This window comes from Gobio gobio (assembly GCF_949357685.1).
Source record: "Gobio gobio genome assembly, chromosome: 4".
NCBI classification, from domain to species: domain Eukaryota; kingdom Metazoa; phylum Chordata; class Actinopteri; order Cypriniformes; family Gobionidae; genus Gobio; species Gobio gobio.
In genome coordinates, this window is record NC_137100.1 from 13,548,957 (window position 1) to 13,568,643 (window position 19,687).

Consider the following 19,687-nt stretch of genomic DNA (forward strand, 5'->3'; position numbering starts at 1 on the left):
AGGTTTGGGACACCATGAGGGTAAATTATGACAGATTTTTCTTTTTTGAGTCCCTATCCAATTCATGAAGTTGTTATACAAAAGCAGGAACATAATATGATGTAAGAAAGACAATTTTCTAGCTGTTTTTATAAATTACGAGATTGAAAGTTCTTCCTCCATACCATTAAAGAAGCAGATTGCCTATTTCTTCTTTCCACCCAAAGACATGCTCTCTGTTTTCTTCTTCTGTGCCTGATGCATCATGCAAAGGCAAAATAAATAGTTAGTCTGATTTGCATTCTGAAGGCCATTTATAAAGTTTTAGGACTTCCTCTACATGCTCATGTTACCTCCGACATGGCATCATCAATCTGCTTGAGCTCTTCATAGTGATCACGGGAGTCTCTCAGAGGCTGAACCATGATCTCTTCAATCTGTGGAAAGAGCTGTACAAAGACACAGTCGCCATGTTATATTACTTCAGTTCAAAGTTCCAAATGTCAGTGTGTGTAGCGGCTGTACAAACCTTCATGACAGTCTCAAACATTGGGATGAGGACGAATTTAATGAAACCAATTTGAGCCGTTGGTTTGGTGACTTTTTCACGATCCATAAATGGAGCCACAGGAAGGCCTTCTGACTTTTCTCTGTCACTCTGCCAAAACAAACCAAAAAGCAAACTATAATGGGGTCCAAAGTCTGATAAAATCAAAATCTGCAAAAATAAATTGGAAACAATCAGAAAGTTGAAAGTTATATACTTTTTTTTTTAATGAGATGGAAAAAAAAACTGGGGTCAGTAAAGAAGTCTCTTATTCTCACCAAGGCAGCTTTTTTAAAAAAAATGTTTTTATTCTATTTTAAAATGTAATTTTTTCCTATGATTACAAATCTGAATTTTCAGCAGACATTACTTCAGTTGTCAGTGTCACATGATTAGAAAACATTTTAACAATTTTAACAATGCTTATTTTATTTTATTTCAGTTAATGTTTATTTTATTTCAAGTAATTAAAATGTTATTTTTTACGGTTTTAATTCCAAAGTACAGTATCCACACTGGTGCGGTTACAGTCTTCACATATTACTCCTCAAAACATTAGATTCATTCTTGCTGAGGATCTGTGCCGATGCACAACCCACGTAAAGATGATCATTCCGCAAATAACTGCAATTCCAGGTTTCAAACAGAGATGGCGACAAAGAGGCAAAACTTACGGACTGCTGCTTTTTTACATAAAATCCCTGATAAAAGTATTAATTTCTTCTGGCCAATTTCAAAACTGTCTCTCTTACCAAAAATTCTAGAGAATATTGTCTTTCAACAGCTTTCCACTTATCTGAATGGAAAGGGTATTTTTAATAAGTTCCAGTCAGGATTTAGGGCAACACAGTACAGATTCAGCCCTTCTCAAAGTGTCAAGTGATCTGTTTCTGGCCATTGATTTATGATAGTGTGCAATTTTGGTTTTAATTGATTTGACAGCTGCATTTGACAGCTGCATTTGACACTAAATGCTATTTTCACATAATATTCTTCTGGAGTGTTTAAGAATGTGGGCAGAAATTCAAGGAAATGCTCTTAATTGGTTTGCCTCGTATATTTCCGGGATAACTTTTTCCTGTGGAATTAGGAAATTTGGACCCACTTTATATTAGGTGTCCTTAACTACTATGTAATAACATTTAAATTAATCATTTGATACAATGCCTTTATTGTGTACTTACATTTTTAAAATGACCTGAATGTAATTACACCTGTAATTAATTTCTGTAGTTACATTTATAATTACACTGTTGACCCTACCTTAAACTTACCCATACCACCACACCTGTCCCTAACTTTACCCGCATCCCACATCAATATCAACAAAAGTGTTTTGCATTACAATATGAACACAATAAGCACATTATATGTAAGTACATAGTAGTTAAGGCCACCTAGTGAAATGTGGGGTTCCTCAAGGATTGATATTGGGTCCGGTCTTATTTTCCATCTACATGCTTCCTTTGGCTCATCATTGTCAGAAACATAATGAATATTATCATCTTTATGCTAATGACACTCAGCTTTATCTCCTGGTGGGGGATAATTAGGCTCGTCTGCAGTCCCTTTTTGGTTGTTTTAATGATATTAAGGATTGGATGGCAGCCAATTTTCTCCACTTGAATGAATGAAAGACTGAAGTCATAGTGTTTGGCAATCCGAGTTCAACCAAACATATAATTAATCAATTAGGCTTCTTTAAATCCAAGGTACATAATAAAGCAAGGAGTCTTGATGTTATTTTTGATGCTAATTTGTTAAGCATATAAGTGGTGGTTTCCTCCAAACCTTTTTTTGTCTTTTAATGATTTGTAAGTTGTAATGCATGCTTTTATTACGTCCAGATTGGACTATTGTAACTCATTGGTATTATGGTGTTTCTCATGCCTCATTTTCATGCCTGCAGTTGGTTCAAAATGCTGCTGCTAGGCTTTTGACTGGGACTAGGAAATATTCTTGTATATGCTTGTATTAAAAAGAGACCTGCATGAAGTACTCCTCCAGGAGACAGTCTACCCACGGCTCTGCCACCTCAGTGGGTCTGACCTCATTGGAGATGTCACAACACTTGATCAAGACCATCTTCAGCTGTAAAGACACAGAATTGATTATACAGAACAGAGCCAACAAGTATTTAGAAAGCTATTTAAATCATAATAGCAAGAAACACATACACATTTAACATGCTCCTCATTTGTAAAGTCAAAGTTGTCCGCTTTCTGTTTGAAGGAGTCCAGTATCTCACCATGCCTGGCCATATCCGTTGCCAGAATAAGAGTAATGATCGCCTTCAGCAGACACAAAAAAATACATGGAGAATTGTTTAAGATGGTCAAGGTTCCTAAAGCAGGTTCCAAAATATACATTTTGTAAAGAACATTTTAATAATCTGAAGAACCTTTTGTGCAATGGAAAGGTTTCATGGATGTTAAATGTTCTTTATGGAATTACTGTTGCAAATGAAGAACCTTTATTTCAAGTGTATATGCACAGAAGCATTCAGAATTTCTATTGACATAAAAATGCTATATAGACTGTCAGCAATTGTCCAGTTTGTTAATATTTTTATTCCTCCAGAATTTTAGAAGAAGTGTTGAAAACAAAGTTGATACATACGTTCAATAGTTTGGGGTCAGTAAGAAATTTGACCCCTTTTTTAGTTTTTTGCTAAATAAAACATAATACCTTCTTTACGCATGTGCTCAAAAGCCTTAAAGTGCTTGAACCCCGATAATTGCGGCTCGCAGCTATATTTAAACGGAGTGTCTATTTACAGCAAGTGCAAATAGCGTGCCTTGTTGGCAAGTGTTATTCGCATTAGCTGCGCCTAACAATGCCTGGTTGGGCCGAACAAGATAAAAAAACGCGTGTATTTCAACGTCTTGAGTGGCACAATTAGTAAAGCGTAAGGTTTAAAGTTATAGTTCACCCAAAAATGAAAATTAGCCCATAATTTACTCACCCTCAATTCATCCTAGAAGACCGATCGCCTTCCGTATTCAATTTATGGAAAAAGTGTTGAAAGTGCCTCTGCAGTTCTAAATGCTTACGCCACCAGTTACGCTCGTCAGACGGCGAGAAGCACTTTCAACACTTTTTCCGCAGAAGGCGATTGGCCGGAACTTTACTTTATAAAGTTTTAAATATGGATATTTTTCTTACACAAATGTATCGATTCACTTCAGAAGGCCTTTATTAAAGGGTTAGTTCACCCAAAAAAAAAAATTCTGTCATTAATTACTTACCCTCATGTCGTTCGACACCCGTCAGACCTCCGTTCATCTTTGGAACAGAAATTAAGATATTTTAGTTGAAATCTGATGCCTCTGAAAGTCCTCCATTGGCTCAATGGTACTCTGCACTCTCAAGACCCTTAAAAGGTACTAAAGACGTCGTTACAAAGTCCATCTCACTACAGTGGTTCTAAAATAACTTTATGAATCGGCGACAATAGTTTTTGTGCGCAAAAAAACCCTAAATAACGACTTACATAGTGATGACGATTTCAAAACAAAGCATCATGAAGCTTCGAAGCGTTATGAATCACTGAGTCGATTCAGTGGTTTGAATCGCCAAATTTCAGCAGTTTGGCGGTTTGACACGCGATCCGATCATTCGGCTCAGTGATTCATAACGCTTCGAAGCTTCAGGATGCTTTGTTTTGAAATCGTCATCATTATGTAAGTCGTTATTTAGGGTTTTTTTGCGCACAAAAACTATTGTCGCCGATTCATAAAGTTATTTTAGAACCACTGTAGTGAGATGGACTTTGTAACGACGTCTTTAGTACCTTTTAAGGGTCTTGAGAGTGTAGAGTACCATTGAGCCAATGGACTTTCAGAGGCATCAGATTTCAACTAAAATATCTTAATTTCTGTTCCGAAGATGAACGGAGGTCTGACAGGTGTCGAATGACATGAGGGTAAGTAATTAATGACAGAATTTTCATTTTTGGGTGAACTAACCCTTTAACCCCCAGAGCCGTGTGGAGCACGTTATTTGACGGACAGATGCATTTTTTATGGACTTCAAAAACAGAGCAACTATTACTGCTATTATAAAGCTTGGATTAGCCAGGACTTTTTTGAATATAACTCCAATTTTATTTGTCTGAAAGAAGAATGTCATATACACCTAGAATGACTTGAGGGTGAGTAAATCATGGGCTAATTTTCATTTTTGGGTGAACTATCCCTTTAAGGATCTTGGTTTTAACACGATCGACCCGGGTTTGAATCCACCTTTTGCAGAGCGCGCTCTTACCTCTTTTCCCATCACATATCAGTCACATTTTTTATTTATAAAGCACGTTTAAAAACAACAGCTGTTGGCCAAAGTGCTGTACAAAGTATGGACAAACACCCTAATAAGTAAACATAAACAGTACACTACAATTTATACTACTGAACCTACTTATGACTGTAAGCAACAGTACGTAAATGGGTTTTTAACAAAGATTTGAAATCATTATATGTAGGTGCAGACTTTATTTAAAATGGCAAATTGTTCAAAAGCTGTGGAGCAGCCACTGAAAAAGCACAGTGTCCTTTCAATTTTAACCGCAAAGTCAACTGTAGACTACTAGTGGACCTGAGTTTTCTGAAAGCATTATGATGAAATGAAAGGAGATCAGAGATGTATGGAGGAGCCAGTCCAAGCAAACCCTTATAAGCAAACAACAGCATTTTAAACTCAATGCGATATTTAACTGGGAGCCAATGGCGAGAAAATAACACTGGCGAAATATGTTCACTTTTCCTTGTTCCTGTTAACAGTCTTGCAGCGGCATTTTGGACAAGTTAGAGGCAAGTTGGAGACATGACAATAGGGACTGTGAGACAACCAAATATTGTGCATTACAGTAGTCTATTCTGGATGAAATAAAAGCGTGTATCACAGACTCCATGTCTCTGGGTGTTAAAAATTACATATTTTTTGCAAAATTCTTTAACTGATAAAAACAACTTCTGACCACACCACTGATCTGTTTGTCAAAAGTCAGAGAAGAGTCGAAAGTAACACCCAGATTTCTAATGTGAGTACAGAGATTGTCAGCTTACTGGCGATAACCTCTGTAGAGGCACAGGAGCCAAAAATTAAGACTTCCGTCTTGGAGTCGTTTAACTGAAGGAAGTTGGCAGACATCCACTGTTTAACGTCCCTCAGACAATCAAACAAACACTGAAAAGTACAATCATCCTTTGGGAACAGAGGAACATAACATTGAATATTAAGAAGATTAAGAAAATGTTCTAAAAGTGAAAATCCAGTGCCTAACGAAATGTTTAATAATAATAATAATAATAAAAGCATTTAATGGGTAGGGTTAGGGGTCAGTGTAGGGAGGGATTTTATTGTCCCAATAAGGCGGCCTCCATTTAATAATTGTAATAAATATAATCATTTACACTCGGTTTTATTATTGCATCCTGTTCATGTACAACAATACAGAGGTGCAAATAGTATCTGTCAAAATAAAGTATAAATTGCATGTAATTACTATTTACACATTGCAAAGAACTGCTACTTTTACATGGTGTATAGAATATATCACTATTTCCACTTAGAATGCAATTTCACTTAGTAAATAGCATCTAGAGCTATTTGCACTTAGTGTAAATAGCCGCTGCCAAATTTAAAATACTGTTCAGCAAGGATGCATTTAACTGATCAAAAGTGACAGTAAAGACTTTTACTTTGTTTCTAGCAGAATTTTTAATTTCATGGTTTTCATGGTTTGCTTTCCACCAAAGTAATACACAACACGATGTTTTCAACTGTGATAGTAATAATAAGAAGTTTCTTGAGCACCAAATCAGCATATTATATCTGAAGGATCATGTGACACTGAAGACTGGAGTAATGATGCTGAAAATCCAGCATTGCATCACAGGAGTAAATTACAGTTATTAAAATATTAAAGGAGTGGTAAACCACGATTTCACTATTCTAACTTTAGATAGCGTGTAATGTTGCTGCTTGAGCATAAACAACATCTGCAAAGTTACAACGTTCAAAGTTTAAAGCAAAGGGAGATATTTGCTTTTAAAGAAATACATTTCTAAGGACTACAGCAAATGGCCAGTAGGCGACTACAGACATTCCTCCAGGGTTGCTGACATCACCAGCCCCAATTCTTACATAAACCCCTCCTCCGAGAATAAGGGGGGGCGAGGCCATTTTGTATCGCTGCGTTGTTGTGGTTAGTAGGCTGGAGTGTTGTTGCTGCAATGCCGACGAAACGCTGTTTTGTATTTTCATCCGGATTGCAGGTCTGGGGTACTTGCTTTGTTCAGCCTTCCTAGGGACGGGGGTGCGTTGCAGAGCGTTTAACATACAGCATGTTATATGCATGTGTGTATGAGACAGAGGGGAACATGTCGCATTTGCAGCAGATATATGCTGCCCATCATAAATCAAAGCACGAGACAGACAGGGGTCGGAGGAGAAGACTGGAAAATGTGACATAATGGACAATATTCGTCTGTATTTGCAATTCACGGTTCAGCTGCGCGAGACAAACACTTCCAGTGTGAATCATGCACGACGGGTGCGCACGGCTCCCGCTGCACATTTCATGGAGTAAAGCTTCCACAATCTTTGCGAGTTCAATGCAGGATTCGCACAACGGCTTGTCCTGAAAGATGGATTTAAAAACAGAAGCTGTTTACGGGCCACAACATGTAAGTATGATTTATTTCTCGTCGATGTGTTTTCCTGTAATAGTTTGTGTTGTTAATTGTACGTTGTAGCAAGTAAGTACACAGATGACAACGCTGTTCTGCAAACCAGTCTGTTAAATGCTCATTCATACTTAACGTTATCCGACGAACACCTAACGCTACAAACACTAACGTTAAAATATCAACAGCGAACTTGGCATTAGTGTAAATTATTCTTTGATTAGAGCTTTTATGTATTGTTTATCTACAGACATGCTAAACATGGTTCTGTGTTTGATTTGGCTACTAGTAAAGCCAATGTTTAGTATTCATTTTGGGTTAATAGTTCTTACGACAGATATTTGGCTATAATCGTTCTAAAAATACAAAAGTAACAGTGCCATTCAGTAGCGATCACTATAGATCCGCAGTCTTTACTCTTGAGGAATGAACAGGTTCTGCTCGATCATCTTCACTAAAATGTTCTGGGTCTGATTCGGGCTCATATTGATATGGTTTTATTGACGCCATTGTTTCTAATACTACCCAAAGCACAGTCTACCGGTAAAGGTAAGGGGCGTGATGTTTCCGACAAATGTGCACTAGGCGGTTAGCGAATCAGAACACACTGGACCAGCTAACCAATCTGAGCCCATTGCGTATTTTTGAGGGACTGGCTTCATACAACCCGGAAACCATCAGACCGTTTTTACAAGGAGGGACAGAGCAGTGTAGAATAAAGGTCAAATATATTAAAAATAATGCATTTTTTTTAAAAACGAAGCATGAACACATGTTACAGTGCACCCCACAAACACAGTCAAGCCTTCGAAAGAATGTGTTTTACCACCCCTTTAATATTTTAAATTTGTTATTAAAATTGTAATACTATTTCACAAAATAACTATGCGTTATATATTTGTGATTACATTAATGCAGCCTTGGTGAACATCTTTTAAAAACATAAAAAATCTGGAAACAATTTATGGTCCCCCAACAGACATTCAACTGACTATAAGTAACGTCTCGTTTATGTATGTAATCCTCGTTCCCTGAAGGAGGGAACGGAGAAGTTATGTCAACATCTTATTGGGATCACACGTCAGTGACGTCGACGTAAAGTCACATGTGACCGACTGGAAGAGAACTGCAACTTTCGTAAACGTATTGTGTGTGGGATCGATCGGAGGTACCTGTCGTAACTGTTTGAAGGAGTCAGGCTCTACATTGGCGAATATGTTGCACTCGGGCATGGAGAGGATCTGGAAGGCCACAGCACAATGATGGTTCTCCAGTGGAGAGATGTCATTATAGCGCACGGCCAGCTCAGTTCGAGCATTAATTTGATACCTGAGTACAGAACCATAGAGGGCAAAAATTGTACGACTTCCTATACTGTGTAAAAAATAAACACATTAAACTACCAAGCTAACTGCATGCTCTCAGAACTTTAGCTAATGTTTCTCTCAAAGTTATGAACAAACAGTCTTCCAGTAACGTTGATAAAACATTTGTTCAGTTATCTGGTCTTTAATTATGTTTACTTAAATCAAAAAAGAGCTTTTACGGTTTGCAAAAAGATAAAATTGAATGTTCCCTTAACATTTGCATAACCAAGAAAAAACATTTTGGTAACACTTTAGATTAAGGTTCCCTTTGTAAAGGGTACATAAAGGTGTTTTTAAATGACTGAAAACTCATTTACAAATGCATTATAAATCGTTGATAAGCAGTTATAACCAGGTCCAGTTCTACGGGGGCCTCAAACGCAAGCAAAAGCACCCTCAGTTGATACTGTAAGAATATTGGCGAAACAGATTTGGCAGATTTGTAAAGTGTGTCCGAGCTCTGGGGAGCGTCAAATGCATCTATTTACAGCGTGTTTTTGCAGCGGTGAGTAATGTAGCCAATCACAGTTGATCTCTTGAACGCGATCAGGGGTGTTTAAGTTATTCAGAATCTTGGTGCTCAAAACGGCAGAGTTTTTATTCAGTGCTACTGCTAAGTTAATGCAGGCTCGTGAAACCTCTCATTATCAAACAAAGTCAAGACGCGATGCTAGGACCGATGGCCAAAGTTTCGGGAGGGACATCTAAATATAAATGCCACTCTGCACGAGACAGAAATATCCTCCTGAGACCCAGAATAGAGGTTTCTTTTTACATGACATATTAGATGCAGTGTATTCGGTTGTTAAGTCTGACGTCACGCAGCAGCGCTTCCGGGTCCAAATGCTCATATCTCATACCACAAGAAAAACAACAAACGGTGCTAATATGTGGTGTAATACAAAAAAATATAAAATTATAATCAAAACCTTTATCTCCATACCAAAATTCCAGATGGCCAGACAGTGATTCATCTTTTATAAATCGATAAAATATTAATGTCTGTGACGTTGTGAGCACAGAGAATGTTGTGTAGACTGTAAGTATTTAAAATGTTTAACTTTTGAAAATGTTGGATGTTTAAAGGTGCTCTAAGTTATGTCACACGTTTTTTAGGCCAAAACATTTTTTGTCACATACAGCAAACATCTCCTCGCTATCCGCTAGCAGCCTGTCCCCTGAACACACTGTAAAAAAATGTGCTCTCTGTACAACAGAAACAAACTGGTGCAGGCTGGACCATGAAGCACAACAAACTGTGCTCCAGCCAAGAATGATTTGGGGGTGGAAATCATTCTTGTCGGCTGTTGGCTGGAGCACAGTTTGTTTTGCTTCATGGTCCAGCCTGCACCAGTTTGTTTTTGTTGCAATTTGTGGAGCTTAGGTGGAAGAAAAATGTTTTGGCCTAAAAAACGCGTGACATCGCTTTAATATGAATAAATAGCGCTTATAAATGGCCGTCGATCGCATCCTCAAGTGAAACGAGTTGAGACTTGGACCCAGAAACGGCGTTCCTTATGTCACGACTTAACAAGCGGATAGATGCATTGCATAGAATGGGAATGGCATTTATGGCCATGTTTACACACATATTGCATGAAGTAAATGGTGTATCAAATTATTCTGTTATCTTTCATAACATTAAGAATCATCTTTATACAAAGTTTGGATAAAAAAAAGCTTGAAGAATAAATCCGAGTGTGAATAAATACATTTATTAAAGCTGCTGTCTGTAACCTTTTGCGCTCTAGCGGTTAATAAACAGAACTGCATGCGTCTTGCGGAAGAACATTGCAGCCGGAGCTACTTCTCTCTGTTTGTGTCTATGGCGAGTCACGAAGGGACTGTGCTCCTCCGCAGCGGTTCCTAGCACACCAGTCTGAAATAGTCCCAATATAAACACTTGTTATAAGTGTACCATAATGATTCAGGGTAAGACAAAAACACGGTTTGGAAAATGGATTCATGTTGTACATTCTCATTATATAATTGTTTGTAAATCTTGAACACAAAAAAAGTTACGGACAGCAGCTTTAAGCATTTATAACATGTGAGTTAAAAATGTCTCACTATTTGGCAGGTATTGCGTTAAAGTCACCCTTTTTATTCATGCAGTTATAACTGCTTATTAACGATTTATAATGCATTTGTAAATCAGTTATTAGTTATGTAAAAACACCTTTATGAACCCTTTACAAAGGGAACCTTAATGTAAAGTGTTACCAATGGACGCTTTGAACATTCAGAGAACATTCAGAAATACAATTTTTATAGCTTAATAGAAACGTTAGCAAAACGTCCTTGGAACAAATTTTTGTCAGCTGGGTAGTCAGTGGTATATGTCAGTGGTATTGTTCTCTGAAAGGGTTGGATATGTCAGTGACATACGTGTTGTTGTATCCCGGGTGGTCCAGGTCATGACACACTGCTGCAGTCATCAAAATACACATGTCTGTCATAGTCAGCCTCTCCTAGGGAACAAAAGCAAGTAGCATGTTGATCTGACAAACACACACATGAAGCACTCTAGGGCACTTCAGTGCGTCACCATGAACTCACCTGAAGGTTACACAGATGGACCATTCCATACATCATCTGGCTCACACAGAAGCAGTGACGGAAGTTGTGGAAAGGGTTGTCGCGGTAGTTCTCTTGAATTGCCAGCTTCGATCGGGCAGAGAAACAGCAGGTGAGTTTTTGAGGCCTGGCACTTCAGTTAACACGCAGGTCACAGAAAGCTCATCTTACCAGCCATCTTTTGAGAGTTATGGGGTTCATGTTAAACTCCTTAACCAGTCCAAGGTCATGATACATATACTCCAGACAGCTAAGCATCTGTAAACAGCATTCAGTCAATTAACAAACAAACACCTCGCTCCATGTGACCTGTAGGCCTATGTATAACTAAAGCTAACCACAAACGTAAGTTTTATTACAATGAATAAAATTACAAATTAAATCTCATTTATATCTCGGTTCTTTTACTAGAAAGCACCCTTGTGACTGAATGTGCACTTTTAGATAATATTAATTCAATACGTGTGCACTTAAAAAGAGCACACTTTCAAAGCTATGTTTATTAACACACTTAAGTACACTTCAAATTTCACTTTGTCAGTTTTTACTTTTAATCGTTTATGTTTGCTGGTTGCATTCTATGAGTTTCTCCTTGGATTTATTATACGGTGGGTTTCCCTGAAACTCCTAATTTGTGAATATTACTGAACATAAACTGATACTTCAGTGAAACACAACTAAGAACTCCATTAAGTCTTCTGAGTCATGACAGTGTAAAAGAATGGGAATAAAATATTTCTTGTACAAAAATCAATACAATGCATGTCTCAAGATATCTTAATACAAAAAGATGACACACCTCATTGTGTTCCCAATGCCATACATCAAAGGTGGGCTTTTTCAGAGCCTCAATGGTTTCCTGAGAAAGTGTGTACTGCACAAACACATAAAAGAGTGACAAAACACAATATTACAGCATTACAATGATTTTACATGGTTGCAGCACTGATAAAAATGATTTTGTGGTGAAGTAAATACCACAGAAAAAACAAACATAATTTCTACATGTAAAAGTTAGTTAAGTAAGTAAATTCTATATTAGTTCTCAATTCAAGCTTGTAGAAATTAAAGGGTAAATATCAATGATAAAAAATTAAGTAAAACTACTCAACTATTCTGATACTGGTGTTCCCATCATGCACTGTGGTGTGAATAATTACATTTACATTTATGCATTTGGCAGACACTTTTATCCAAAGCGACTTACATTGCATTCAAGGTACACATTTTACATTTGGTCAGTTCTTGCTTTCCCTGGGAATCGAACCCATGACCTTGGCGTTGCTAGCGCCATGCTCTACTGTTTGAGCTACAGGAAAGCCAGGAGATGGAATTAAGGAGATGAGTTGATTTTTCACTGTTTTCCAACTGTATCTACACTGTTTTATCATTGTTTTTGTTGTTCTGTTTAGTAACTTGCCTTTTTGTGACATTTGGAGTTCATTTTCTACTCAAAATGACACATTCATACCCAAAAACGCTCCATCAAATGTTACCGTCACTGTGTATTGTGTACCAAGTAGTCTTTGTGTTCAAGTGCCGCTTTACTTCTAGTATGATGGTATCTACATAATATCTTTTGTGTTATTTACTTAGATATTTCTAAAGCACAGACGTTAAAAGTGTGGTTTATGTATTGCAAAATAAACTTCAACGAAGTAGAAATTACTAAACTTTTGCTGCCCAAGTCAAAATTACTTATTTCCTTTGGTAATATTACTTAAAGGGATAGTACAACCAAAAATTAAAATTCTGTAATCATTTACTCACCCTCAAGTTGTTCCAAACCTGTATGAGTTTCTTTGTTCTGCTGAACACAAAAGAAGATATTTAGAAGAATGTTTGTAAGCAAGCAGATAGAGCAACCATTGACTACCATAGTATTTTTTTTCCTACTATGGTAGTCAATGGTTGCTCTATCTGCTTGGTTACAAACATTCTTCTAAATATCTTCTTTTTGTGTTCAGCAGAACAAAGAAACTCATACAGGTTTCGAACAACTTTAGGGTGAGTAAATGATGGTGAACTATCCCTTTAATTTAGTTCAGTAGAGTTTACTTGACTACTTGGTTTAATTCAATGTTATATTTATGTATTGCAAAATAAACTTCAACTAAGTAGAAATGACTCAACCTTTTACTGGCCAAGTTAAAATTACTTATTTTCTTTGGTAATTTTACTTAACTTAGTTAAGTAGAGTTTACTTAATTCCGTATGTGAAATGTACTTAAAAAATATGCCTGCAAAAACTTGCCAAAGAAAAATTAAGTAAATCTTACTTATTTTTTTTTTCTTCATTTATTTATTTATTTGTTTTATTTGTTTTTACCTTTGGGTAGTTTGGGACATCTCGTCTGGGAGAGAGTTTCTTCCCATCATCAGTAAAGTTGTATTTGCAATTGCAGTTCACTCTGGTTGCAAGAGATAAACAACCAATTAAAAAAAGCAAAGGTGTATAGATTCCTAATGGAATTACTGTGCTAAAATAAAAATAAATAAAAAAATAAAACAAAAAAATTAAATTAAAATAGGTGTTCATACCTTACTCCTCCTCTAGAGGTCATTTCATCTCTTAATTTCCTCAGATCGTTCTTACACTTCTCAATTTCCACCACTTTCAGTCCCTCCACTGTAACAACACAAAGACAATTAGTTCACAACATCAGATGTCAGTTCTGACATGCGTTAGACCCCGAGCATCACTCACGTTCCACTCTCTTCTCCAGCATGGCCAGTCTGTTGGTCACTTCAGTCTTCAGCTCATTGATCCTGAAAGCCCTGAAACAAATATCACATTCGTCACACATAATGCAATTGGACGCACTGATTTGAATCATAGCATTTTCTTTACAGCAAATGCAGACAGTTTGACACGTCTTACCTGCTGAACTGCTCAGCCACTTGTGACAGGACGTTCTGGAACATGTCTTCCTTCTCTTTTGAGGGAAATAAAAAGTTGCTTGTTTATTTATAGTGTACGCTACTGTCGGTTGCTTCATTTCTAATGTATTTTTACTAATAGCCCTTAAACTAATTATGTAAAATTTCAAGAATAAAACATTTTCTAACCTCCTCCTTGATTTGTGGAATGGGGCATAACCTTATATAAGTTGCTTGAAACAAAGAAAGAAAAACACAAATTGCTTCTGAATTATTCATTAATTATAACAACAACAAGTAATGGTAAAATGTAGTCTTCATAATCTTCATAATCAAATAGTTGTCGCCATAATCCCAATTTTGAATTCTTACTTTGGAGTGTTTGCAGGCATGGTAGGGTCGATAGATATCAATGCTCCTTCTGAGTCAATCAGAAGTATAGCTGTGTTTCTGAAGAGACATGAGCACAACATATTCCTGTCACTTTTGGCACAATAATCCACACTAAACATTTGAGGGAAATTCATACACTGCAAAGAAAAAAAAAGTTTTCTTGCTTAGTATTTTTGTCTTATTTCCTGTAAAAAATATCTTGAAACTAAAATATTGATATATTTGGTGATAATATAGCACAACAAGATATTTATAAACTATTTTGTGTAGGATGGTCATTTTTGACTGGGAACAAGGTGTAACAAGGTGAAAAAAAGTCCCAAAAAAGTAGGAAATGATCCCAAAAATTGTGTTAGTTCACCCAAACATTAAAGGGTTAGTTCACCCAAAAATTCTGTCATTATTTACTCACTCTCATGTCGTTCCAAACCCGTAAGACCTTTGTTGTGCGCAAAAAACAAACAAAATAACGACTTTATTCAAAAAAAAAAAATTTCTTACGCTGTTGACGCAGTGTAAACAGTGCAGCATTTCCAGAACGGCGGCTTACCATTGGCTGACACTGTTCATGTGAGCACGACGACACATGTGCACAAGTTGTTCTGCCGTAGAACTAGGAAGTGCTGCACTGTTTACACTACGTCAACAGCGTAAGAGTCTGACACAGACTAGAAGAAATTGTTGAATAAAGTTGTTTTTTTGTTAGTTTTTTGCGCACAAAAAGTATTCTCGTTGCTTCACAACATTAAGGTTGAACCACTGGAGTCATATGGACTAGTTTAACAATGTCTTTTCTACCTTTCTGGACCCTGAAAGTGTTAATTAAATATCTGTCTATGGAGGGGTCAGAGAGCTCTCGGATTTCATTTGTGTTCCGAAGATGAACAAAGGTTACAGGTTTGGAACGATATGAAGGTGAGTAATTAATGACACTATTTTCATTTTTGGGTGAACTAACACTTTAACTAACATTTTCGGGAAAAAGAATACCCTCTCTGGGTCAAAATGACCCGAACATAAGGGTTAAGCACAAAGACAGTAAACAAGACATTATATCTTAAGCCATTTTGTTTATCAAGAAAACATATCTTGATTTAAGAATGTTTCGATATTTATACTGGAAAACAAGACAAAAATGCTGAGTAAGAAAATCTCTTTTTTGCAGTGATACAATGACACTGACCTGGCAATATTGGATGATGAACAAAGAAGCTCCTTAATGTCACATGGACTACAGTGTCGACTGAAAATCACCTAAAAACATAAGAGATCATATTAAGCACAAGTAGTAGAAATCAACAAAAATCAAAACCTCCATCAGTCATGATAGCCATAAGGTGATGAATATATCATTTGCCCTTGGCAGGTGTCACAAGTGCCTCGTGTCAAAGGCACCTGTCGCCCACATTGACCCTCAATATATTTTTAACATATAAGCAGTTTTAGTCAGTAAAGGTGCATTAAATTGATCAAAAGTTACAGTAAAACACAGTGATGTCAAAATAATTATTTTTCAAATAAATGCCTTTTTTCAACATTGATAATAATAAAAATTGTTATACTTGAGCAGCAAATCAGCATATCCGAATGATTTCTGAAGGATCGTGTGACACTGAAGACTGGAGTAATAATGCTGAAAATTTTGTTTGCCGTCACAGGAATAAATTACATTTGAAAATATATTCTAATATAAAATTGCAATAATATTTCTCAATAATGCTGTATTGCTGTAATGTTATTTTGATCAAATAAATGCAACCTTGGTGAGCGTAAGAGACTTTTAAAAAAAAAATATTTTCAACCCTGAACCTTTGAACGATATACAAACAGAAAACACATGATTTATTCTGTTGAGGCTATTTACAGTGGTCACCTAGTATTTGGACACTTGAGCCACTTAAAAAAAGTATTAGATACAAAAGTATCAAACCAGTGACATTTATCTTAAAGCAAGACCGCATAAAGTTCACACACATTTTCGTAGTTTTTAAAGGATAAAACAATAAACAGTGCTGAAAATTAAGACAAATTTTGCTGTGGCAAATTCTAGTTGTCAAACATTACTGTATCATATTCATAGTTAACGTGATTAACTGACTTCATACATCCACTACAAGTCATTGGCACAGTATTAAAATCATTGCAAAAACGACTCCAAGAAGTGAAGTGAGTTCTGACAAGCTCTAGCATTCAGTAAGCCATTTGGCTTATATGTAACACTTTACAATAAGGTCTCATTTGTTAACCTTAGTCAATTAATAGTTTGCATTCACCTTTGGGGCAACCATTTATAATAAGTACAGTAATAAAGTACTTACAAGTCATTAACAAACTATTAGTTTATAGTTAACTCATAGTTAATATATTGTTTCTATAGTATATTATTGGCTATAGTGAGTTCTTCATTCATTGTCACAGTAATTAACACAATTATTATTGTTTAATTCGCTTGTAGTAAAGGATTTGTTATCGGTTATTAGGTGTAAAGTGTTAAGTGCTTTAAACCAACCTTTATTAGACATCAATTGCATGGCATTCTGTGTTACACACACACACACACACACACACACACACACACACACACACACACACACACACACACACACACACACACACACACACACACACACACACACACACACACACACACACACACACACACACACACACACACACACACACACACACACACACACACACACACACACACACACACACACACACACACACACACACACACACACACACACACACACACACACACACACACACACACACACACACACACACACACACACACACACACACGCACACACACACACACACACACACACACACACATATGTGGTCATTTGCCATTTACTATTACTGTACCAACGGTGTCCCCACAAAATCCCCACAAACCCTACCCCTAAACCTACTCATCACAGAAAACGATATATTTCAAGGAACAATGCAATTAATGTCTAATAAGACAAAGCTCTTGGTTTAAAGCTCTTAATTAATGACATTGGTAACACTTTATTTTAGGCTTCAATTCTCGCTATTAGTTGCCATTTTAGGGTATTGGCTGTTTATTAGTATATAAAAAAATAAAGCACATATTAATGCCTTATTCTGAATGACCTTATTCTACATCCCTTAATCCTACCCAATAGCTAAACTTAAACGCTACAAAAACTACCGTACTAAATATTAATAAGAATTAAATAAGGAGTTAATTGAGGCAAAAGTCGTAGTTAATAGTGAATATGTGTTCCCCATACTAAAGTGTTTCCACAACATTCTCCCATTTTCCGTGACCTAAAGTTACAGTTCATAAGTTGTTAACAAAGCATTATCTAACTCTTTACATATGAGTAATTCAACAAAAATAATTTGGTTATTAGTGTTGTAGTCAAGACCACCTAATCCGAGACTGAGTCGAGACCAAGACCAATGTGTATTGAGACCAAGACAAAACCAAGACCAAGTCAAGGCGAGACAGAGTCAAGACCAAGACCAGACCAGCACTCCTTAAATTCATAAAGATCTACATTATTGCCTGAGAAATTACTTATTTTTATCAATAAACATAATTAGTATAAGACACTATATATAAAGCTGTTATACCAATTAAATTAAATCATTAACAACAAAATTCATCTTTGCACTGGTGGTGGTACAGAACATGCATCTGAATTGGTAAATTACAAATGCATAAATTATGTTGAGAATTTTTTATATTTTTCTATTTATTCAATGTTTGTATAAAAGCAATGTAATGTTTGCAGTCATGCTCAACTTTGTGAAAACAGCTCTCCTGATATTGCTTAATTATATCACGTTATAATATAAAAATCCAGATCTCATACAAATACTGTTTTGCAACAATATCTTGAATTTTGTGAAAATTTGTATTAATTTTGGTGTCATTTTGGACACAATCCCTCATTTCTGAACCGGCAGAATAAATAAATCACAGTAGACATAATTTACTGATTGCATCTGAAGCATGAAGTTTTACATCCAGTCACATTAATGAATAATAAATGAATAGTCAATATGAATATAATAAATAAATCAGACAATGCACTGGCAATTTAGTAATATCCCAGCAGTTGTGGTACTGCACTTGACCGAAACAAAATCCTGAGTACTCTAAGTCTGAGACTGAGAAAAGACAGAGTACAAATGTGTGTCTTAAGACCGGTCTCAAGCACTACAACACAATTGGTTAATTACAGTGACAGTGAATGAAATATTTGTATCTAGTTATATATTAACAATAAGATTACAATATATTAAATATGCATTAACTATAAACTAATAGTATGCTAATCATTTTTTTGTACTTTATTGATGTATGCTTATTATAAAGTGTTAACACTTTGGGAAATATATATTAAAGCATTTATTCATTTTTGTTAATGTTAGTTAAAAATACAATTATTTATTTTTTGTTCACGTTATTTCACCGTGCAAACGAATAATAATGTATTAGCGGTAGTTCATGTTTTCGAATGTTAACAATTGAAACTTTATTGCAAAGTGATAGTGGCTTATCTAATACAATGACATTCACACATTTTTACGTGTGTTTGGTTGAAGACCTCACATATTTGACCATTGCATTAGCATTTATAATGTATCAAATTTTAATAGTGTCTTAAACATTCTTCCTTTATGTTGAAAATCTTGAGACTCACCCTTTGCACTTTTCCATCCACATCCAGATAAACAGTTTTAGGGGCATAAGATGAGGAACCCGACCCCATGATGACCTCTGATGGTGAAGATGGTTTAGCAACAGATACACAATCTAGCTACCTCCTTCTCTGAACCAGCAAAGAGCACTTCAAAACAAAATTCGAAAATTAAAATCAACCCAGCGTTCTCTTAATTCACAAGTTACATGCAACTGCCGATTTCATATTCATGGCACTAAAACAGGCATTCGTAGAATATTTGGCAGCACATAAATAAAAGCTGTTGCCCTACCTCAGCTTGTGCCATTCAGTTTCCTGCAGAAATGCTGATGGAGGTGTTGGACGCGGTCGGCTTCAGCAGGACTCACAGCTCTGCTCTTTATGTAGGCTATCACTCACTCCCCTGCTCTCCAGCGTTGCCAAGGAACTGTTACAGCTCAGAGCTGACTATGTACTCGATGTCATCCACTGCTTGGAGGCGACACGCGCATCCAATACAACACTGCTCCTTTTCATGACACATGCAATATCTACCCTAACATACTCAAATAAAGAACGCTTGAGATGTTC

General features: G+C 36.3%; 1 protein-coding gene across 1 annotated transcript; it reads right to left on the reverse strand.

Moving 5' to 3' along the window:
• Positions 1-183: 183 nt before the first annotated feature.
• Positions 184-19,186, reverse strand: pde9ab (phosphodiesterase 9ab; the record flags this gene model as incomplete). Its single annotated transcript, XM_079814994.1, has 18 exons — positions 184-234; positions 333-428; positions 509-637; positions 2,513-2,617; positions 2,704-2,817; positions 8,385-8,541; positions 10,968-11,050; positions 11,139-11,243; positions 11,328-11,414; positions 11,956-12,030; positions 13,486-13,567; positions 13,698-13,785; positions 13,864-13,934; positions 14,038-14,092; positions 14,226-14,269; positions 14,409-14,486; positions 15,613-15,683; positions 19,118-19,186. The coding sequence occupies 18 exons, from the start codon at positions 19,184-19,186 to the stop codon at positions 184-186; spliced, it is 1,560 nt and encodes a 519-aa protein (XP_079671120.1).
• Between the last annotated feature and the right edge of the window lie 501 nt (positions 19,187-19,687).